This window comes from Triturus cristatus, chromosome 10 (assembly GCF_964204655.1).
Source record: "Triturus cristatus chromosome 10, aTriCri1.1, whole genome shotgun sequence".
NCBI lineage: Eukaryota > Metazoa > Chordata > Amphibia > Caudata > Salamandridae > Triturus > Triturus cristatus.
In genome coordinates this window covers 605,943,050-605,968,555 of record NC_140593.1, presented here as the reverse complement: position 1 = coordinate 605,968,555, position 25,506 = coordinate 605,943,050, and the positions used below count along the sequence as shown (strand labels likewise).

The 25,506-nt window shown below is 41.8% G+C and overlaps 1 protein-coding gene across 4 annotated transcripts in view; it reads right to left on the bottom strand.

Moving 5' to 3' along the window:
• CLEC16A (C-type lectin domain containing 16A) overlaps positions 1-25,506 on the bottom strand; it is a 645,672-nt gene that overhangs the window by 48,847 nt on the left and 571,319 nt on the right. For all 4 annotated transcript variants that reach the window (XM_085632123.1, XM_085632125.1, XM_085632126.1 and 1 more), the window contains exon 21: positions 15,285-15,452. In XM_085632123.1, coding sequence (XP_085488249.1) covers positions 15,285-15,452 — 168 coding nt within the window. The remainder of the gene's footprint in view (positions 1-15,284; positions 15,453-25,506) is intronic.

The following is a 25,506-nucleotide window of genomic DNA, read 5'->3' as shown; positions in this document are numbered from 1 at the left end:
ATCCCAAGTATAGATATTGTACATGTGATCATAACATCTAGAGAATAAACAAAACAATCAATGAGAAGTTAATCATTTTAGGTAAAAGATTCCAAAATGTCCATACGTTTGTTAACACACTGTTGTAACAAAAATGAGTGAAAGTAACTCTACGCGACAAGCATGAACATAATGCGTAGTAAGTGGCCATATCGCATCCATAGAGCGACAACAAACGTAGTAACCAACAACAAATACAAATTATATCGTCTATTCACCAGAAATAGAACTTGGTTCAGTAGTGCCAACACAGGATATAGCGGTGTAATCGACCCGTTGCATGAAATCACCAAAAAACAACAAGCCCTGAAACCATAATAAAATGGCATGTCTGCCAGAGAAAAGTAAGTAAAAAAACTAAAATGTTTTATTCTCTCATTTTCAATGGACATTCTCTGTACCGTCCTGTCTCCTAAATGATGACGTACTCGCAATATGTAATACAAAGTACGAACAAGAACATAGTCAACCCCTATATAGGATTGTGTGAATAAACATACCCAATAGAAATATTTAGCTGTCGTATTTCCAAATATCACAGTCCTCCCCTATATTGGATTGAATAAATAAACATACCCAATAGAAGTAATAAGCTGTCGTATTTCCAAGTGAGGAATATGTATAAAATAGTTATTTCCTTCAATGCACAGATAGGTGATAGTGACGTGCTCACTCCGTGATAAGATTGCACTCACTGCCTAAAATAAAATAAAGTATATAAAAGCAAGATCAACACGTAACATACTGGATTAAACATAAACCATCATCATAAAGATTAAGCATCCGTGTCCCCCATTCTTACTTGTCACCACCCGAATGAAAGTCCGAACACCTCTCCCACCGTTCAACTTGTCCGAACGCCGAAAACACATCCGTTAAAGAGTGGGGATGCCTGAATCACGTGATGCAAAGTCTAATCACGTGTCTACGCATAACGTGTGAAATTGACGAAGGACTGCATAAATCTAACACCGCCATGTTGGAGTGGTGAAGACTTGAAACAAATACTAAGGTGGAAATACTACATAAAAAATTTTTTAAAGTGTTATTATGGAAACAGTGAAGCACGGTAAATATGTTTGCAAACCGAAAAATCGTAATTACGAATATTATAATAGAACAATGTCACGTGTATATGTATTTCACAGTGCAAGCTGCAAAATGGACAAAGGACTACATAAAGCCATCACCGCCATATTGGAGTGAAAAACACCACCAACATAATATATATTAAGAAATACCTCGTAAAATTGCAATATTATAATTGAAATGGTAAAGCACAATTAAATGTATGTGCCTAGGATACACCATTAATAAGAATATTATAGTTAAATACGCTTAGCGGTCAACAGTAAACATGAAGTAAACACGAAAAATAAATACTGACCAAATCCTATTCATATGAAATCGAAATGAATTAAAAAAGTCATAAAAGAGAAAAGAAATAGAAAACGAGAGCAAAGATGCCCATGTCCAGTATCATAGTGGTTAGTTAGAGTGGTCATCATGAAGCAAAAATTATTTTTAAAAATTAAGCATCAGTTCAGCACATGATAAGGAATATATAACATAATCCGTTTCTACATATGTTGCAAATGAGGATACATTGAAAAACTTGACCAAACTTGTCACCAAACGGTGACCATATGAACAATTGACAAGAAATGGACACAATTTATGCATACAGTTCGATGTGGGTACAATCCTAGGACAATTTTGATGACAGATCCCAATGTATTTGTAACATCAGATAAAAACATTTGTAATTAGTCAAGCGTCATTGCTGAAAAAAAACCTACCCAACTGTAAATGAAAATGACATTAAACAATTCAAGCAAATGTCACTAGATTGTAGGAGAAAAATCTCTCTTGTTCTCCTTTATTCCTTCAAAAACACATGGAGTTCTCTATCTGTATTTAAACCCAAGTCCACCGATCGTAGTTTAATTAACCATGTGGCTTCCAATTTTCTCAAAGCAAGGGTTTTATCACCACCCCTAGGGTCATTTTTAAGAGTCACAATCCCATGGAATCTAATTCCTAGAATTTCAGAATCCTTGTGTACGGTGTTGAAGTGTGCTGCTAGTGGATAGTCTCTGTTGTCATTTCGGATGGCTCTGATGTGTTCCTGGATACGCTCCTTAAGTGGCCTGATGGTGCTACCCACATAAATCAGTTTGCATTGGCAAATAATGCAATAAACTATGAACTTAGTATTACAGTTCATAAACTGATAAAGTGTATGTGTCTGCCCATTGTTATAGCTGAAGCTTTTCAATTTGTTCTCCGCGAATTGACACACATTGCACATGGTGCATTTGTAGAAACCCTTTGGTTGTTCTGGAAGCCAAGTGTGTCTTGAGTCCACCTTGTTGTCCTTAATAACAGAAGGGCTAAGCCAGTTGCGTAAAGTTCTGCCCCTCTTATAGGTGATTCTAGGTTTGTCAGCAATGTATGGCACTATATCTGGATCTAACTTGAGTATGTGCCAATGTTTGGACATTAGTTTGAAAATCCTGTCACTATGTGAATTATACTCAGTTATGAGTGTCAATTGTTTGGAGCGTGTTTCACCTTTCTTATTTTTAACCTTATGTTGAACTTTAAGCAGTTTCTTACGTTCAATATGATTGATTTTGGTATGAGCTTTTTCAAGAAGATCACGGTCATATCCACGACTTATAAAACGATTTTTAAGATTCTCTACCTCTCTCTGTAATGTATCCTCCTTGCTACAATTCCGTTTAATACGGGTCATCTCCCCAAACGGTATTGCACAGATTTGAAATTTCGGATGGGCACTTTTGGCATGAAGCACAGAATTACATGCAGTATTTTTACGAAATAGTCTACTTTCTAGTTTGCCATCCTCAATATAGAGTGTGACATCTAAAAAGTTGATCTGCTTGGTGTCAATCTCATGTGTGAAACTTAGATTATATTCATTGATATTCAAGTGATCGATAAAATGCTCCAATGTTGTTGCGTTGCCACCCCAAATCATGATAACGTCATCAATGAATCTTCCCCAATAGACAATGCAATCAGTAAATTCAATGGGACAATGTTTCCAGATATGATGTTCCTCATAGAAGCCCATATAGATATTAGCAAATGACGGCGAGAATTTTGCCCCCATTGCCACCCCAGAATGTTGTTTGTACCAATGGTTGTTGTGCATAAAATAGTTGTTATCTAATGTGAGACGAGTTAGTTCAAGTAGCATAGTAGTATGTTCATACAGAGTAGCATCTCGTTTAGACGGATGTGTTTTCGGCGTTCGGACAAGTTGAACGGTGGGAGAGGTGTTCGGACTTTCATTCGGGTGGTGACAAGTAAGAATGGGGGACACGGATGCTTAATCTTTATGATGATGGTTTATGTTTAATCCAGTATGTTACGTGTTGATCTTGCTTTTATATACTTTATTTTATTTTAGGCAGTGAGTGCAATCTTATCACGGAGTGAGCACGTCACTATCACCTATCTGTGCATTGAAGGAAATAACTATTTTATACATATTCCTCACTTGGAAATACGACAGCTTATTACTTCTATTGGGTATGTTTATTTATTCAATCCAATATAGGGGAGGACTGTGATATTTGGAAATACGACAGCTAAATATTTCTATTGGGTATGTTTATTCACACAATCCTATATAGGGGTTGACTATGTTCTTGTTCGTACTTTGTATTACATATTGCGAGTACGTCATCATTTAGGAGACAGGACGGTACAGAGAATGTCCATTGAAAATGAGAGAATAAAACATTTTAGTTTTTTTACTTACTTTTCTCTGGCAGACATGCCATTTTATTATGGTTTCAGGGCTTGTTGTTTTTTGGTGATTTCATGCAACGGGTCGATTACACCGCTATATCCTGTGTTGGCACTACTGAACCAAGTTCTATTTCTGGTGAATAGACGATATAATTTGTATTTGTTGTTGGTTACTACGTTTGTTGTCGCTCTATGGATGCGATATGGCCACTTACTACGCATTATGTTCATGCTTGTCGCGTAGAGTTACTTTCACTCATTTTTGTTACAACAGTGTGTTAACAAACGTATGGACATTTTGGAATCTTTTACCTAAAATGATTAACTTCTCATTGATTGTTTTGTTTATTCTCTAGATGTTATGATCACATGTACAATATCTATACTTGGGATTCTCAATTTAAGAATTACAGAGCTGGACATACCATCAACTACCGTATTGAATTTATTGGTGGGTTGATATACTTAACCTTTAATATTTGTTAATTTAAACTCTCATTGGAATGGACGCATGTCTATCATCTTTGGCTTTTATCATTAATCACCCACTACACTTATTGGCTTTGGGTGACATTAGTGGTTCACTTGTTCATTCCTTGACTAAAAATAAAAAATAAAAAATTACTCAATTAATTAATTACTGGACTTTTGGGAAGTTTGGTTCTTTTCTTATTCACGTCTCTTTTTCGGACTATCACCAATTTGGGTGATTATTCTAAGATTTTTTGTATAAATGATTATTTTACCAAGTTTTAAATTGTGTATAAGAATTGGATGTATTTAGTTTTTATCATTACTTTTTCCAGCCTTGAAAAAGTCTTTTGTAAAGACGAAACACGTGTCGGCTGGTCCGTGTATTTGGAGTTTACCACTCTGCATCAATAAAGGAAAGATGAACAACATCTAATATCCAAAGGGTCCTGGATTTTTCACGTGATATCTTAAAACACCTTAAGGAATTGAGGAAATTCCTTTTTTTTCTCATGTTTTTGGCAATAGGACAGGCATATATGACCTGAACGTGAACTGATAACCTGTATCAGGAGGGTACTTAACCCTCACATATTGTGGGAGTGCTATTTTAGTCTTCAAATTTTGTAAAAATTAATTGTTGATAAAGCCATCATGGTTGGTGTCTTTTTCGCATTGACTTTATTCTCTTTTTGCTCCTTCAAATAAGAGGGTTGTTTTGCCTGTCATATTTAAACTTCCCCACTTATGAAAGTTTTGAGCTTTCCTATTCTAATATTGGAGCCTAAATATGAAATCGTTTCCTCTTTCTGTACTTTATCACAGAGCAGCCATCATTTACACTTCTGCCTATTTTTCTCTATGAGATGATATTCACTATTTCCGTGGTGATTTTTCCTGGCTTGTTGCCTCATACTCCGTACCACTGAAGGAGTCTTTTTAGATTTTACAACTTGCTACTAGTGTTATCTATCTTGCTGATAATTATTTACGGATTTCATCTAATGCTCACAAGTGTTTTAAGGTCATTCACTGAGTTTCATCACTCCTTTTATGGGGAGGTTGAGGAATCTTAAACTTGCTGTGTCCTCTAAAGTTTCTAAAATATCTGCGTGTTTAGATTCCAACTCAAATCCTAACGGCACTGAAATGGAGTACCTCCCCTCTCAAAAACCTGATATTTCTTCAAAAGCCATTTCAAAAACGTAGTTCTCTAGTAAACTACCTGCAATCCCCACCAAAAGACCGAAAAAAGATCCTCCTTCTCCTGAAAAATCTTCCACGTCAGCCATGGAGGTTATTCTTGAAGTGATCCGAGCTCTAAAACCATTCATAGAGGAAACCAATAAAACATTAAAAGTTTTGAACGATAAATGGTCTTCTTTGGAGTCACGAGTCCTCATTGTGGAACAACGTACAGAGTCTCTTGAATCTTCATGCTCACGCATCTCATCTCTGGAGTCTGAAGTGTCTCTTCTTAAAAAGCAGGCAGAGGATTTGGAAAACAGGAATCATAGAAAAAACCTCAGCCTTTATGGACTTCCTGAAAACATCGAAGGCTCCAATCCCACCACCATTTTTCAAACCTTCTTGCCCAAGCTCCTGGATTTACCTGCTACTACTTCGCTCAATATTCAAAGGGCTCACAGACTTGGTCTGAAAATCTCAGCGAAACCTCGTGGTCTCATTATGCTTTTTCTGCAATACACCGATCTTCTTCAAGTCCTAACAGCGGTCAAGACTAAGCAACAGGTTTGTAGGGAAAGTCACCGTCTCTTTTTTTATCAAGATGTAGCTAAAATCACAGCAGACCGACGGCAAAAAATTATTGATCTGTGTCCTCAATTACATTCACTCGACGCCAAATATGGGCTCCTCCATCCTGGTCTCTTCAAGGTTATGTATAAAGACAAGACTACAACATTTGATGACCACGCAGCGCTACAAAAGTTTCTTACTTTTCACGGAGCCGATACTATGGACACTTCGAGACCTGTTTGAATATTATATATGCTTCGTGTTACGCAGTTGTTCTCTTTTTACCTGTTTTAAGTTGTTTCAGTGATTGTTATTCTGTTTATATCTTTGTAATGCCTCTATAATGTTATACTGTTATTTCTCTCTCTTCACTTCTGTTTCCTTATAATTTTCTTCCATTTCTTGCCTTATGGATGTTTCTTTCTATTAATTCTTCTTCTCTCACCCGTGTTTTTTTTTCTTCAACAATTCTGCTATCTCCTGATCCTCCTGTAATGTTGAAGTCTTAGATTGTGCTCCTTTCTGGATTCGATGAATCTTCAAAGCTGTTGTTGTCTTCTCCTGGTATAGTCACCCCCAGTCATGTTGTCTTGAATGTACGGTGTTCAGTCGTCTTTGTAAGACATTTACTGTCTCTTTGTTCTTTATTCTCCTCTTTTTCCCTTTTCGTCTCTCCCTTCTCACCTTCTCCGACTTTCCTTCTTTCTTTTCCTCTTTATCTTCTTTACTTACCTCTTCCATTTCCTCTGCTCTTTTCTTCAAAAAGTTTTCTTTCATCTTGCAAATACTTCTTTCCCTTAAATTTATTTTCTTCTACACTTATAAAGTAATTCTAAGTGTATTTTTTGTAAGCATATAGTTAGTTCATACTTTTCTTAGTAAATCGCATTTCGGGTTACCACCTGGAATATTAAAGGAGGGTGAGACATGGTTGCCCCCGTCTCCTTTATTATTTGTCAAAGCCCTGGAACCTTTCCTAACTAAAATTAGACAGGATGATCGTATCACAGGCTTGCAATCTGGTTCTCATCAAATCAAGTTGTCAGTTTATGCTGATGATATTCTTTTATATTGCTCCAATCCTGAAACTTCCCTTAACCCTTTTCTCCAACAAGTATCCTCATATTCTAAACTCTCTGGTTATCGTCTAAAAGCGGATAAATGCGAAATTTTACCTTTAAATTTTCTTTGGCAAAAACATCTCTTTGATTCCTCTGGTTTTTCCTGGCAGCCCATTAAAATAAAATATCTTGGTTTATGGTTTACGCCTTCATTATCCAGCACGCTTAAAACAAATTTTGATTATATTAGTAAAAAATTAAGTGATATTAATCGTTGGCATCCTCTTTTTCTCTCCTGGTGGGGTCGGTTAGACTCTATTAAGATGATGCTTTCCCCTCTGGTGCTATATATTATTTCTATGATTCCTATTCATATCCCTCAATATTATTTAAAAATAATTGATTCCAGTTTGATAAAGTTTTTATGGAAAGGTAAAGCCTCGCATATAGCTTTATCTTCTCTCAAGAGAGATAGACCTAGCGGTGGCCTCAAGACTTTAAAACTTATCATTCTGCTTTCTCACTAAAACAAGCTGCTAAATGGTTCTCTACTGATCTTCCATTACATCTACCCCTCTGGCTACAATTAGAAAAATATCTTTTTGCTCCTTTTGCCTTTCAAGAAATTTTCTCTTTTACTGCCAAAATTGCCTCTTTGCACTCCCCGATTATTTCTCATTCTCGTAAACTCATATCTCCCTTATTATCCTCCTCAAATCCCTCCACTAAATCCCTTCAAAATCAACCTATTTGGTATAATAAATCTTTACAGATTCGTAATCGCTCTATATACTGGAAAACATGGCATTTTAGAGGTTTATGCTGGCTTTCACAACTTATTTCTGACAACAAACCCCTATCTTTTTCTGATCTTCAATCTAAATTTTCTTTACCGCGATCTTGTAGATCACAGTATAATGTTCTTCATCTCTCTCTCACGCATTTTCTTCAAAGTTTGGCTGCTTCTGCTGACTCTCCTGTATCTTCTAAATCCTTACTCTCTATTCTAGAAGGTTCTCCTTCAGCATCTAATATTTAGAAACGTTTACTATTCTCCTCAGATAGGCATAAATCAAAAACTGAGAGGATGTGGGAAGAGGATGTGGGAAGAGGACTTTTCTCAAGAGTGGTCAATTGCTACTTGGGATAAAATTTGGTCTAAAGTCCATAAAACCTCTCGAGCTGCAAATACCACACAAACCCTTTTTTTTCATTTATCATAGATTATTATTCTCCCCTGTGTCCTTCAATTCATTAGTTTTATCAATTAGTCTGGTCCCAAATTACAGTAATTTATAAGGTCCAAATTCCTTTTTCCCTTACTAACATATTTTTAGGTACTCTATCTCACCAATGGCCTCAAACGTCACTAAGTTTTAAACTTTTGGACCTATAAATAGCTATTGCTGTTCATTTAATAACTTTAAATTGGAAACAGGCAGATAAGGTCACCTTTAGAGCATGGTGGAATGCTGCTTGTTTTACCACAGACTAGATACTAATTATGTTTCTCCCATATCCCAGCAATCAAACAAGATCTTTTATGGTTCCCCTTAACAACTTATTTATCTCATTCTGCCTCTTCTTTTGTCACCCTTAAAAATGTATCTGATGAAGTTCGGAACCCACCTTAATTTTGCTCCCTTTGCCTTTTTCTGCTTGATTGTTTAACTGATTTTTCTTAGGTATTGAATGTTTTATTACAGTTTTCTTTTCACTTTTTCATTCATTGATATGCTTACAATGTTATATTATCTTTACAATTTGTATGATGCTTTATCTGTTCTATATTGATTGCTTTTGCTCCCGCCCCCTTTTGTTTCCCTCCACCCCCTTATTCCTTATATTGCTCTCTCAATAATATTTTCCACTTTTTATATACAGGTACAAAATTAATTCCTTTATCATCATCTTATTTTTCTTAATCATTTTTAATGTTAAATAGGATGGTTTTAGCCCTTTTTTTATTGATGTTTTACTTCTTTTGTTATCGCTCAATAAATCAAACTTAAAAAAATGGAGCTAGGCTGAGACAGTTGTGCTTTGTTAAACAGACGGTTCACATCTCGCTAGTAAAAAGGTTTCTCAGTCTTCTTTTGACCCACTGCCTAAACGGATAATTCAACAGTCTTCCATCTGACAAAATATCACGGACAGATAACCTAGCGAGCCAAGTATCTGTCCTAATGAGTCAACTTGCTGCAAATATGCCATAATATCTAACTCGCATCACCTATCCTCAGAAAATAAAGCAAACCCAACAGCCCATGTAGCCCGATCGCTGTTGAGGAAACTAAAGCAACACAAACTAAAACAAGATCTATTTGAATCTCTCAAATGATTCGGTTATATGGCTGCAGGAGGTCCAGAACTCAGCTTCTAAAAATTCCCCGCCATGCCCCAATTTCTCACCTTGATAGCGTCCGACATTGGTTGCTGGTGTAGAAAAGGATTCTGTTCAAAGCCCTGGTGCAAGCACATCAAGTTTTTTATGGAACGGGCTCCCAGGACCCTTCTGAGAGGCATTATCTATTATTGACCCTCTAGAGCACCCCACTCATCTGACATGCTGTAGGCAGTGATTTAAAAATGCAGAAAAGTAATAAAGGGTGGCTCTTCCTTTTCGTTCTAGGTTGCTCAAGCTTGAAATCTGCTAACGGTCAATCTCTGTAGCACTGACAATGAATCGCAGTTGCGAAAACTACTAAAAACATGGCTTTTTACCTCAGCGTAACTGTTTAGTGTCTAAAATTTGGACATTAGTCTTTTTCTGCTGGGACACTCCTAGGAGTAGTTGAGCACTCTATAAATATTTCTCACTCATTTTTTCATAGCGGATACATCATGTGTAAGGTTTCATCAATATGGGGGCCTCTAGCAGGTCAAGATCATACCTGACCCCAGTCCACCATAAAGGAGCGCTGGAGAAAATCTGAGGAAATTTTTTTAGCTCATTTTCTCCGTTTGGAGCTAAAACAATTGATGATATTAGCACTGGTCATCACTAAAAATTGACTATTTTGCAATATTAGAAAGAACGATGATGTGATTTTTTTGGAATGTTCAATAAAGGTAATTTTGGAATTTGTTATAGCCCCCAAGTTTTTTGCTTTCGCTACAGGGGTTTGAAGTGGGCCAAGATACAATGGCCACCAACACTGATTCCAAAAAGAAGTAGTGTGACCAAACAGCACCTCAGTTTTTTTTTACTTGAGCTTTAAATAGTTGGCTTGTATCCAATGTGCAATGTTACTCAGGCATGATCTAAACTGTAGAGCTACCTGCTCGGGTCGGATGAAACTGACACAGCCAACTGTGTGTCATCAGCTTAGGAGCACACAGAGAAACAGCTGGATCTAATCAGATGAATAAGAGGGGAAATGTATCTCTAGGACAGATTCATTTGGTATGTTCCATCCAGAAAACTTACATCCCCGGAAGACAAGTGCTTAGGGCTCCCAAGGTCCAAATGAGTATCATAGGGGGGCAGACATTTCCTGTTGAGGACGGCAAAGCTATGGAACTCTCTCCCCATGGATCAAATTAACTGCTCAGACCTTAAGTCCTTCAGGAAATCTCTTAAGACCAGGGTTTATAATCATCAGCGTACCATCATGTTATGATTTCCATCTGTGTCTGTTAGAGCACCAAGATGCCCCTGGGCATTCGAGCACTATATAAAATGAAAATCAAATCACATGCACTATCCAGCAGCATTTCAATTTCAAGTTAAACATTTTGAAATTCAAATGAATTAGGAACTGAAGAATCGCACGACGAGCATCCAACCCTGGATTAAAGAATACCGGGGAGGGATGGTCCATTCTTCTTTATTGTTTTATTGTTGACTTTCCGAAGATTGCTTTTGATTTAAAAAAAATAATAATTTATTGAGATTGCAAGCAGTATAAGAATTAGAACATATAAAATATCAATCTTAGAAATATAGAAAAGTTGAATAAGTTATTAAATATCGAAAAAACAGAGAGGATTTAAATTGATTCTAGACATCGAAACTCCAAAAATATTCAGATAAATCATTAAACAGCTCATTAACCCCTTCAGTGATCATGATGGAATGGTTCCGTCATGAGCACCAGTGCTCCTGTGCTCATGACCGAACCATTCAGTCATGTGCACAGGCGCACTAAATCCCTCTGCTGTAAAAAGTAGAGTGTTTCGTGTGCATTTCTGTGAGGGAAAGTTGTGGGATCACCAGGCTGACACAAATTTCCTACCAACCAGCGTTCCCATAGGTCTACCGATAAAAATGGTACAACACTTGTGTGGGTGGGCCAAGTACCTGAGGCAGGGAAGGGCCTAGAACATATTGTGGAGCCATTAAAATTATCTATCTCAAAACTACCTGGTTTTGCAAGGGAGGGGGGGGGGGGGGGGGACGACACATGCGTTTTTGGCCCTGGGCTTGGCGGCCATTTGAGGGAAACCTACCAAACCCGCACATATCTGAAAACTGGACACCGGGGGGAGTTCAGGGAGGTATGGCTTGCATGTATCCCTCAATGTTTTCCTACCCAAAATACCCTGCAAACCTCAAATTTAGCTACAAAACTCACATTTTTCTGACATTTCTGTCTAGAATCACAGCGTTGGCACAAATGTCCTACCACTCAGCGTTCCCCTTAGTCTCCAGAGTATAATGATACCTCACTTGTGAGGGTGGGCCAAGGGCCTGTTTCTGGGAAGGTCCAAAAACATAGGGATTGAGGGTATAGCACAGCGAACTCCAAGCGCCATATTTTAAAAAAAATATGTTTTTAGGCGATTCTTCATTGGACACTCACACAAGTGAGGTATCCACCCAGCATTCCCTACTTACACCTCTATTGTGTGCTGCCGCTCCCCTTCACATATTGCTCTCAATATTGTTGCATTTTACTATTGTTGTCCTTCATGTATGTTCTGAATGTTTGTTGCCAGCACCTCAGCCGAACTTTCACCATGTCCATTCACACTACACAGTCCCTAAGCTCTGACACTGGTGAGTGATTTTATTTAAATGCTTAGATGATTAACGATGTTCAGCAAATATTGCAATTATCAGAAATCTAGGCCCCCATATATCAAGAGTCCTGCATGTCAATTTTGTGCTAACACACAGACACCCTATATTAAGGGTCCTGCATGTCAATTTCGTGCTGAGACACACACCCACACACACACCCACACCCACACCAGCCCCGCATGCCGTTTTCCCAAGTCCTTGGATTTCTTGGCTCTAATTTGAGGGCTGGGTGGTTTAGACAGTATTTTTACTTATTTATTTATTTAATCAATGTTTTCTATAGCGCAAACATGACCCAAAACTTTGGTTGTTAGAGCGCTTTACAGTTACAACTACTGAATTTTACTAAGAGTCCACAATAGTTGACGTATTGCATGAGAAGACCAGAAAAGACAGTGAATTGGTCAAGGAAGCCGACATTAGTCCTCGGAATTGCATAAAGGCCACTGTATGTTATGTGAGTAATGTACTCATCAGAAAAGACTTAGTCTCCTTTTGTAATCAAGGAGCGTAGGTAATCCTTCTAATATTCAGTAGGGAGTATGGTGGTTGTTTGCTAGTGTACATCTTTCCATAACCGATCTTGACAATTGGGGAGAAAGTGTTCAGAGGATGGAGACAAAATTATGCAGAAGGCATTGTTAAATGAGTCATATGATGTAGTTTGTTGTAGTAATATCAGGTTACTATGGATCTGATTTGAGAATGTTAGAATTGAATCAAAATAGTCTTTCCTTTTATACCGGGTGACCATAGCAATGAAGTAGAGGGACACTAAATAGATTTGTATAAAGGCATGATCAAAGAGAGAGATTGAATTTTTACATTGGTTGGCTCATATGACGTCTCTGAGTGGAGCTCACAGATGTGTGAAGTGAGGTGAAAAATACTGCCTCTTACATTTTTTAACAAAACAAAGACACGAGAGCACACCATACACAAGTAACTCTAATCCCATAAATTTTGTGCACTTTCAAACAGCCATGTCGTCATATTACAGGAGAGTTCCAAATCAATTTCCACGTAGCTGTAGGTCATTCAGAAATCTTTTTATTTCTTTTTTTAAATGCAGCAGCCGACGCGCGTTTCGCCCCACCTAGGGCTTTCTCAAGGCTGCAAATCATACATAAAAACACAAGTTGTAATCTATATAAAAATTTATACAACACACAATACTATCTTTAGTCAATCACAAATTACATGTACCAATCTCAAGGCATTTTTTCAGAATTCCAAACTTCTGATAAAAACCGACCACCAATCACCCATGGCTGTTTGAAAGTGCACAAAATGTATGGGATTAGAGTTACTTATGTATGGTGTGCTCTTGTGTCTTTGTTTTGTTAAGGTTGTACTGGGACACAAAGTTATGTGTATCCAGGCTGTAACACTCTAGGTGGATGAGTGTTTGACACTAAGATTGCACCCAATATTGGAAGAAAAAACTAAGGTATTGTCGATTCATTACCAATTGGAGACACTGTGATGTGCAGATCATAATATAGCAAATCCACCACATTGTATGAATCTCTTACATTTTTTAGGTCGAGCATTGGAGACCTCTTGTATATACTTTAGTATATACTTAAATGTGTATGTACTTTGTGGGCTCTGGAGATCAGCCCTAGGACTTGTCTGCTTCCGCTTAGGGACTTTTTTTCTGTTCAACTGCCTCTATTTAACTGTCTTGATAGAAAACGATCAGTAGAGGTCAGTAAGATACCAGAATTGCTTTCTGCTTAGGGACTTTCTTTCTCTTATTTTTCTGGCAACTGGCTCTATTTAAGTGTCTTGGTAGAAAACGACCAGAAGAGGTCAGTAAAACACCAGAATCACTTTAGCATTCTCTAGATTACAGTCCATAGAAATTGTCTTCCATGAGCACCCGTGGACATTAATATTTTTTCCCGCTTAAAGGCAATATTTCACTCCATGTGTTCCCATACCTGGCGTGTCACGCAGTTTGGTGCTTACATTCCCTCCATGTTTAAGAACAGTAGATGTTTCAGCACCCAGGCTAATGTGCTGCATAGCTAAATACATATAAGATCCCAAAGGCGAGACTGAATGCATTGCAAATACTTGTATTTAGGCACTTCTAATTGTGAAGATGCACCTCTTCATAAGGCTTCAATGAGGGAAGAGACTAATGCCTGGATTCTTTCTCCTTATGATAAAATGTTGTGCAGGTCTTAGCCTTCCTTCCATAGGGGGCATGAGGGTGCACAAACTACAAGCTCCAGTGTCCCATTCAAGGCTGAGACCTAACATACACAACCTAAGTGGTAAGGCACAGGCATTTGCATCTTATAGTTGGGACTAGACATGAAGCACATAATTCAGTGATGTAACATGGCAAACTGTGGAAAAAAAAGATGAAACGTGGTTAAAAACACACACACAGATAACCGTTTGGCAAACTATGGATCTACCACAATTATCAAAAATGAAGACATCTTCACTACAGGTTGGCACCATAATGGAGTTACTACATATTTATATTTATTTATAGAGCGCAAACTGTCACCAAACTGATTTCCTGGTGTTAAGCTTATCTATAGCTACTGTACTGTAGAAGAGGTAAAAATGCACAGGAGCAGGATCCAATTACTTAGGGAAAAGTCAGGTCTTCAGGCCTTTTCTAAATTCCAACAGCTCCACAGAAGACCTAAGTAAGGATGGTAACTCATTTCACAGCTGGGACTCTTTAACTGTATCCTCCAGGGGTCACATGTGTCAGACCCTAGTCAGACATCAAAGTGGCAAGACATGGCATAAGATAAAAGAATTGCTAAATGCTTTCAAGGACAACATCAAACATGACGTCGGTTATTAACTGTTGTCAAATGTAACTTTAAAACTGATCATTAAAAATTAGAACGAGTAACTTGGAATTAAGTAACATGCACATGTAAACAGTATTACATATCACATATTATCTAGATATTTAATGCTTTAATTTGTAGTGGTTACACTAACAAATAGACTAATGTAGGAAGAAGCAAAAATGAAAATAATGAGTTACCTAGTTTAAAATCAAACTTCAAATATTATCCAAGGATGGTGCTGAAGTGTTGTTCAAGCAGCTCAATAGCAACCTTCATTTCAAAATCTTGAATCAATACGTAGACCTAAAAATACCCTACCTGGAACCTTGTCAACTGATGCAAAAACAGACCGCTGTACTGTTTGATCACTCATGCCACGTCTTGACTGGTCATAAAATCGTAAAGGAAGATGCTGGGTTGAGGATGAAGAGCCATGTCCAAAACCCATTACTTCAGTGGATGGCTGGACTGGAAGATCCAAAAGAGCTGTACACAAAACAGAAACAAATAATTTATATGCAATGCTCTATTGAACATACAATCTTTTTTGACTTTTCAAACCTCGATTTATCAGAATTAACATTTAAAACAAGCTCCCATATTGGGATATGTCTGTGCTTAATTTGCAAAAGAGTTGGTGTTCGGACTCAAACTTTTTCCCATAAGCCCGCTGCTGAATATCCGGGTAGATGGATATCAGGGCTGCCTAGTTTTGATTCCATCTTATGCCTTTTTCTTCCACCACCCTACTATCCCTGCCCCTTTATTTAGCTCTCGAAGGTACTTTTTAGGTCGAAGCCTACCAGACATCTTGGGGACATTCAGAAATCTTGCCTGGGAACGCATTCACCCATTGCTTACCATTGGCTTTGTGCTTTGCAACCCACAGTTGCTTGCTTTCTATTTGCTGGCTTCATTTGTTTTAGGCTGTCCAGTTTGAGTCAGTCCCTCCTGTGGAGCACTGTATATTTACTGTATTCTTCACAAGTGCTTGCTTTCTGTAAACATGGTTCTAAAACTAGTTCTTATCTCATCACATTTGCTGTCCATCCAAAGACAAAGCTGTCAGTCTCTGTCTTCCGATAGAGCTTGGTTTTTACTTGTTTTTCTCTGAATTCAAATTGAGAGGATTTATGTGACCAAAGGAAAGGCTTTCTTCTAGCACACAACACAATTTAAATGTCTGTAAATAAACTATGCAGATATATTTTAAAATATATTAGAAATAGGAAAGCACAAATGAAGCACATTTGTTATGTAATTCTGGGGTGTGGTGGTAACTAACATTTTAATCCAATCAAAACAAACCAACATACTAGGTGATGACATTTCAACACATTGTTTGTGTGCTGTACACTTTTATCAGTAAAACTGTACGTTAGTGCAAATGTAAAGCTCATTTCAGTTGACGATGTGTTGTCTGTAATGGCCACTCTCCATGGAATGACCTTTCCTCTGCATCGACTGCCACAGCACAAACAACAGCCCTCCGACCAGCCCCACCCTGGACACAACACAGACACCACCTGAACAGAAACAACAATTTGCATATGCCCTTCTCAACACACGCTAACTATGCAAACGCACCACTGAGATTTGTGAGCTCATCTACCCTCACATCCGACGTTCTCTTCCTCAGTGAGACCTGGCTCAACCCCACTTCTGCACCGACAGTGCCATCGAAATACCTGAAGGATGCAAGATCCCCCACCGTGACCACATCAACAAACCTGATGGAAGGATTGTCCTCATACACAAGGAATCCATCCAATGCACCACCATAAATAATACACATCACCCCAGCCGTGGAACACCTCAACTTCTGACTTCAAACAGCAAAACCACCATCAGGGACACCCTCGCCTATCGTCCTCCAGGACCAAGTCCAGCCTTCTGCAACTTCATCGCCCCCTCACCACAGACTCCAACAACTACATTTTCTTTGGCGACCTCAACTTTCATCTCGATTATCACAATGACATCAGCACTAGCAACCTTTTTTACAGTATCAACAACATCTGGCTTACCCAACTTGTCCACAACCCCACGCAGACTGCAGGCCACACGCTATACCCCATCTTCAGGGACCGCATCAGGTACAGCCACACCACAGAACTCACCTGGACCGACCACTCCATCGTCCACTTCAACATCACCAGATCACAGACCTAAGCCCCTATTCTGCACAACGGCCTCCACCACAGCTGGAGTAAAGTTTAAAAGGACACATGGATCAACACCCTCAAAAACACCCACCACATCTCCTCCAACAATCCAGACCAGAATGTCAGAAACTTCAACAATTGGATCACCAACTGCGTCAACAGCGTCACTCACATCGGCAACAACACCCACAAAATGTCCACCAAGCAGGCTAGCTGGGACACTGAAGACGTCAGAACCGCTAAATTACACTGTAAGCAACTGGAAAGGACATGGAGCACCAGCAAAGACACGACCGACAAGACCGTCTTCAAGACAGCCCACAACCTCTACCACAGACATAATAGAATCAAAGATAAAGGCCTTAGCCTCATGCATCAAATCAAGCTCCAATAACAGCATATAAACTCTTCAACATCATCATTACCCCCTCATAGGAACTCTGCAATAACCTTGCAAACTTCTTCCATGAAAAGATCACTAACATCTACAGGAACTTCAAACCCCAGGCCAAGTCCACCGACTTCTTCAATCAACACAACAACCCCTCTACCACTACAGACATTCAACTAACCAAATGGAATCAGCTTGCCCCACAGGACACTGCCTCCATCATGAACTCAGACCCCTCAGAGGCCCCAACCGACTCATGCCCTCACCACAACTTCAACCTAGGTTAAGCCAGATTCAGCCACATACTCACCACCTTCTTCAACACCTCAAGTGTCACGGCCACCTTCCCTGAGGACTGGAAACACGCTGAAGTCAACCCCCTACTAAATAAACCATCAGCAGACCCCAGCAAACTCAACAACTTCTAGCCGATCGCCCTGCAGCCGTTCCCGGCCAAAGTATTAGAAAAAGCCATCAACCAACAACTCTCCTCACATCTGGAATGGAACATCCTACTCGACTCCTCCCAATCCGTATTTCGCAGCAACCACAGCACTGAGACAACCCTCATAACAGCTGCTGATGACATCTGAGTCCTAATGGACCGGGGAGAGACTGCGGCTCTAACCCTCCTAGACTTCTCAACAGCAGTCAATACGGTCTCCAACCACACGCTCATCACAAGGCTGCACAACATATGCATCAAAGGAGCTGCTCTCCGATGGATCGCCTCTTTCTTCACCAGAAGAATGCAAAAGTCCACCTTCATCTCTCAACACTAGGAAATAATCTGTGGAGTACCCCAAGGATCCTAGCTCAGCCCCACCCGTTTCAACATTTATATAACACCTCTGGCCAGCATTGTCCCATGGACTCAACATCATATGCTATGCTGAAGACACATAACTTATCCTCTACGAAAACACAGTCAACACTAAAACCAACTTCCACAACCTCATGACAGAATTCTGCAACTGGATGAAGGATAACTGCCTAAAGCTCAACACGGATAAGACAGAGGAACTGATTTCCAGAAACAAAAGCTCCCCATGGGACGCAACCTGGTGGCTCTCAGAACTCTGACCTACCCCCACTGACCAAGCTAGGAACGTAGGTATCATTCTAGACAAAAAGCTAACCACAGTGACTCAGGTCAACCCCGTCTTCTCCTCCTGCTTCTTCGCCCTCCGCATGCTTTGTAAGATATTGAAAGGGCTACCCAAAGCTCAAGACATGAACCCAGGCTCTCATCTCCAGCCAACTGGACTATGGAAACACTCTCTACGCAGGCATCTCTGGTCACCTCTGACAACTACAAACCATACAGTTTGCTACAGCCAGACTCATTCTGGATCTCCCTAGAAGAACTCACATCACTCCTTACCTCCGGGAACTCCATGGGCTCCCTGTACAGAAAATATGCCAATTAAAGCTCCTGACTCATGCATACAAGGCACTATACAACTGCATACCCGCCTACTTGAACCACTGCCTGAAGTTCCATCAGCCCACCAGACACCTCCGCGCCGCGTCCCTTTCTCTAACCCTGCATCCGATGAAGCAGATGTTGAGGTCGCTCCTTGTCCTACATAGCAGGGAAGACATGGAAGAAGCTACCCTTTCATTTACGGACATCCTCATCTCTTCCAGAGTTACGAAAGTCCCTGACGACCTAGCTATTTGGCTAATCGACTGGCCCCTGCCAGCTCCTGGATATCTTCACAGGTGACAAGAAGTGCTCTACAAATCTACTTATTGATTGATACTCCACACTACCCCATTCTATTCCACTCTATGCCCCTTCCAATCAACGCCACTCTAGTCCACTCTACGACACGCCACTCAACGAAACGCCACGCCACTCAAAGAAACGCCACACCACTCAATGAAACGCCACGCCACTCCACTCCACTCCACTCTACTCCACATCCCATCACTTGATTCTACACCACTCCACACCACTTTAGTCCACTCTACTGTGAAACTCTACTCTATGCCACGCCACTCCACTCCACAACACTATTCCACTCCACTCTAGGACACTATTCAATGACACTCCACTCGACAATGCTCCATTCTACTCTACGCCACTCTACTGCAAACAACTCTCCACCCCTACATGCTACATTACTCAACTTCACTCCACTCCACTCTGTCACTCTTCTACATGGCTCTCTACGCCTCTCCACTTTACTCACTCCACTCTACTCCATATCATGCCACTCCACAACACTTTACTCCACTCTACACTACGTCACTCCACGACACTTTACTTCCTTCAATGCCACTCTATTCTTTTCCACTCTACAGAACTCTATGCAACTACACCCCACTTTACTCCACTCTACTGTGCCACTCTATTCCACTCTACAACACTGTAGGTCACTCCACAACACTGTACTCCACTCTAGGACACTCTACTCCACCACACTCAGATCCACTCTATGCTATTCTACAGCAGGCAACCCCCTCTATGCCACTACAAGTCACTTTACTCCACTCTACCTTATTCAACTCTACGTCACTCTACTACATGGCACTCTGCGACACACTCCTCCCTCCATGGCACTCCGCAATACTCTATGCAACTCCATTCTGACACTCTACTACACTCTAAGCCACTCCACATTGATGACCATCTATTTTACTCCACAACACTACTCCACTGTATGCAACTCCCTCTAAGCTACTCCACAACACTATACTCCACTCGACTCCCCTCCACTACACTATGTCACTTCACAACACTTCACAACAATCCACTCTATGTCACCCTCCTCTACACAGCACAGTTTTAGCTTTGCTGGTGTACAACATGGCAAAAACATACTGGCAAAGCCAATACCTATTGGCTTTGTCAATGCTTGTTAATTTCGGTTTCTGTTGTCATTGTGTTCAAGTCTTTTTTCTCTTCTTCCGCCTCACTTTTCTGCCTTTCTCTCTCTTGTTGTGGGGCAATGTCTGATGATGACATCAGTTCTGGTCCCGACAAATGAGTGCCAGTGGGCCCCACATGCAACCACCTAAACAAAAGAAGGACTGTGACACGTATTTCAAGCTGGAAGATGCAAGGGATGAAAGGCTTCAAGATCACTCTTTCGGGATTTTCCATTCACTACTCATTTGCGGGGAAAATGCCTCGCACTACGTCATTCCACCTGTCTTTTCTCAGGTGGGTAAGAGCAGGGTTTAGCCCAAGTTCCCATGGGGGTGTCAGGGCTTTGCTGAAAAGCAGTACAGGTTCAGATGAAGTCTGTATGGGTTCAAAAAAGTTTGTGAGGATGTTGGTTTTCACCCCAACAGAAGCTAATTAAAAAGTCCAGTACTGCAGCCAGCTTGTCTAATGACATTGAGGAATGAGGTGGATTCTTACATGGAAAGCTCAGGGGGAGAGCCCATACCCATATCAGAAGAAACATCCAATCCACGGGTCTCTTCTAGGTCAAAATAAAAATTGTCATCATATTGAGGGGAAAATCCATCCCTGGTTGAACTGGCACACCTTTGCTGACGACAAATGTTATGTTATGCAGATTATTAGAGTGCACTGTCACCTTGGAGGGTACCTTGGTGCTAAGCAGGTATTGGTCTAACCAAGCCTAGGCCCTAATGAGAATACTTGAAAAGCCAGGTATTCAGCTATTTGCAGACTTCAAGAAGTGAGGAGGAGGCTGTTATGTGAAGCAGCAGGTTGTTCCACACTTTAGAAGTGGTATATGAGAAGGCTTGATCTCTGGATCGGTTTTTCCATGTGTGGATGTATACAGGCAGTAGTCCGGAAAAGCGGAGGTGTCTAGAAGGTTAAAGAAAGCACAGGCGATTGTTGAGGTTTGCTGGCCCAGTGTTACGCAGTGCCTTGAAAGTGTGGGTGAGGAGTTTGAATTTTGCTCATATGTGTATGGGGAGCCAGAGACGTGGCGCTCCTTCGGGTTTGGTGTAATGTGAGTGCAGCGTGGGAGGTTGAGAGTGATTCTGGGCACTGACTTCTGAATTGTCCCAGCCTTCTTGTAAGCTCTATTGTTGATCCCAACACACAGGGTGTGCCTGCAGTCCAGCTTGCTTGTGACAAGGGCATGCGTGATTGTTCGCCAGGTGCTGATTGAGAGCCATTTGAACATTTCCCTCAACATCTTCAGGGCTTGGAAACGAGGCAGTGATGGCGCTGACCTTGGGAGGTCATGTCGGGTATGCTGTTGATGATGATCCCCGGTTCTTGCAGTGGGTGGGTATTGGCCCTAGATCTGCTGGCCAGCAGATGGAGACCCATGGTAAAGTATTTCTCCCACAGAAAATGATTTCAGTCTTGTCGGTGTTCATCTTCAGGCAGATGGTACTCACCCAATTGGCAATTTTAGTCATGCAAGCACAGAACTTGATCTGGATACACGGCGTCTTGTCGGTGAGGGAGAGAATGAGTTGGAGAGCTTGTTGTAAGAACCGATGATGCTGGTTAGAGGATTCATGTAATTATTGAAGAGGTCAGGCTCAGGGAGGATTCTTGTGGAACTCTGCAGATGAGGTCATGGAGGTGTCCGGTGACAAGTTGACTGACTGGGTCCCTCCAGCCAAGAAGGAGCAGATGGAGTGCATGGCCTTGCATTCCGATTACGTGTAGGCGTTGGATGAGGTTGGGATGGGAGTCTCTGTCAAATGCTGTGGAGAGGTCCAGGAGGACCCTGATCTCCTGTGCCCAGTCATGCATATATCATCCATGGCAGTGATGAACAAGTTACTTACCTTCGGTAACGCTTTTTCTGGTGGATACAGTATCTGCCTGTGGATTCCTCACCTTGTGAATATCCCCTGCGCCAGCAACATTCGGAAACTTTTGTAGCAGTCCACGCCGATGTGGTCGAAGGCGACGTCACAGAGACACGGCTCCGCTCGCGACTCCGCTGACGTCACCGGCTTCATAAGAAGACCCCATCGGCGTGATGACGTCAGTTCCGCCCCTTTTTTCCGTGCCTTCGAGGCACACGGACGGACTGACAGCAATATGTACATAAACAGTATACACAGTACACAATATGCATATCAACACACACAGTGTGGAGAATAAACATCAAAGCACTAGAAATAACATAATGCCCTTGACAGTAAGAAACACATTTGAAACCATCAATAGAATTACAGCCATAGAATTACTGGTATAGAAGGATGGACAACGGGGAGGCGGGTGGGTCAGTGAGGAATACACAGGCAGATACTGTATCCACCAGAAAAAGCGTTACCAAAGGTAAGTAACTTGTTCTTCTGATGGATACATCTGCCAGTGGATTCCTCACCTTGTGAATAGATTCCACAGCAGTCCCCACTCCCGGAGGAGGGTGTCCAACCTTCTACACCAGAAAATCCTGAAGAACAGAACGAGCAAAATGCCCGTCCCTCCTCACCTCGGTGTCCAAGCAATAATGTTTTGCAAAGGTGTGAAGGGAGGCCCAAGTTGCCACCCTACAAATATCCTCCACAGGAACCCCCCTAGACAAAGCAGAGGTGGAAGACTTTGCTCTAGTGGAATGAGCTCTTAAACCCTCCGGAGGCTCCTTACCAGCTAGGGAGTAGCAGATCTTGTTGCATAGCACAATCCATCTGGAAAGGGTGCGCTTGTGCACCGCACGACCCTTTCTGCAACCAGCAAAGCCCACAAAGAGCTGGTCATCAATCCTGTAGTCCTTTGTCCTGTCCAGGTAAAAGCTCACCGCCCTCCTAGGGTCCAAACGGTGAAGTCTCTCCTCCTCCTTGGAAGGGTGAGGGGGAGGATAAAAGGAAGGGAGGGTAATGGATTGCCCCAGATGGAAGGGAGTTACCACTTTAGGCAAAAACGCAGCCCTGGTCCGGAGCACCATTCGTTCAGCATGCACAGTCAAGAATGGGGGTTTTGAACTAAGAGCTTGAAGCTCACTTACCCTCCTTGCCGAGGTGATTGCAATGAGGAAAACCGTTTTAAACGATAACAGTCTCAAGGGGCACTTATGTAAGGGCTCGAAGGGAGAACCCATAAGATAAGTCAGTACAAGGTTTAAGTCCCATTGAGGTACAACAAAGGGAGTAGGAGGAAATTTATTTGTGAGGCCCTTGAGAAACCTAAGCACAATAGGTGATTTAAATAAGGACGGCTGATCCGGCAGGCATAGAAAAGCCGACAAAGCCGATAAATATCCTTTAACTGTAGCCACAGCAAAGCCTTGCTGAGCAAGAGAAAGGGCAAACTGCAGAATGTTAGACAAACGAGCCTTCAAGGGATCAATTGACCTCTCTCCACACCAGAGAACGAATTTAGACCATCTATAGGAGTATATGGATTTGGTGGAGTGTCGCCTGGCCGATAAAATAACGTCCACCACATCCGGCGGGAGAGAAAAAGAATTCAGGTTGCCCCGTTCAATCTCCAGGCATGAAGGTGTAAGCTCTGGAGGTGGGGGTGTAGAACCTGCCCCTCCGACTGCGAGAGGAGGTCTGCCCTCAAAGGGAGACGGAGTGGAGGGCACGAGGAGAGGTGGAGAAGATCTGTATACCACACCGTTCTTGGCCAATCCGGGGCGATCAATATGACTTGGGCCCGGTCTTGGCGAACCTTCCTCAGAACCCGAGGAATCAAGGGTATGGGAGGAAACGCGTAAAGGAGTCGTGAGCCCCAACTCAACTGAAACGCGTCCCCCAAAGCACCCTGCATCGGATACTGGAGACTGCAGAATGACGGGCAGTGAGCATTCTCATGAGTGGCGAATAGGTCCACCCGAGGCGTCCCCCACGTCCGAAAGACGTGACAAACCACCTCCGGATGAAGCCTCCACTCGTGGTCGGCGGAGAACTGCCGACTGAGATTGTCCGCACACACGTTCAGAACCCCAGCCAGATGATTTGCCATCAGACAAATCCGATGGTCCTGAGCCCAGGACCATAGACGCAGGGCCTCTCTGCAGAGACAAAGAGACCCCACTCCACACTGTTTGTTTATATACCACATCGCGGTAGTGTTGTCCGTCAGGACTTGAATAGACTGACCGCGAAGGGAAGGAATGAAGGCCTTGAGTGCCAAACGTATCGCCCGTAATTCCAGAAGGTTGATATGCAGCAACCTTTCCTCCGGAGACCAAAGACCTTTGATCTCCAGATCCCCCAGATGAGAACCCCACCCTAGAGTGGATGCATCCGTTATCACTGTGGTCACCGATGGAGGTAGATGAAAGGGCTTTCCTTGGGACAGATTGCCCTCCACGCTCCACCAAGACAGATCCGCTGCAGCTTCTCTGGAGATCCTCACAGACTCCCTGAGATCTCCCCTGTGCTGATACCACTGCTTGCGGAGGCACCACTGGAGCGCCCTCATGTGCCAGCGTGCATGGTTGACCAACAGGATGCAGGAAGCGAACAGACCGAGCAGGCGAAGGACCTTCAGAACAGGAACGACCGCTCCGCTGTAAAATAAAGGAATCATTTCCTGTATGTCGAGAATCCTTTGAGGAGGAGGAAATGCTCGACACACAGTAGTGTCCAGTACCGCACCTATGAACAGGTTGCGCTGAGAGGGCACCAGGTGAGATTTGGGCACATTGATCGAAAAACCCAATCTGTACAACAGCCGAGTTGTATCCTGCAGATGGAACAGCACCTTCTCCGACGACTCCGCCTTGATCAGCCAGTCGTCTAAATAAGGGAAAACCGAAATCCCCGACCTTCTGAGATGGGCTGCCACCACCGCCATCACCTTTGTGAAGACTCGAGGTGCCGAAGTAAGACCAAACGGGAGGACCGCAAACTGATAATGTTGCGACCCTACCGTAAACCGGAGATACTTCCTGTGCGACTTCAGAATGGGGATGTGAAAATACGCATCCTGCAAGTCGAGCGACACCATCCAGTCCTCCTGATTCAGCGCCTGAAGAACCTGCGCAAGGGTGAGCATCTTGAACTTTTCCTGTTTCAGGTAAAAGTTCAGGATTCTGAGGTCCAATATCGGACGCAATCTGCCGTCCTTTTTCGG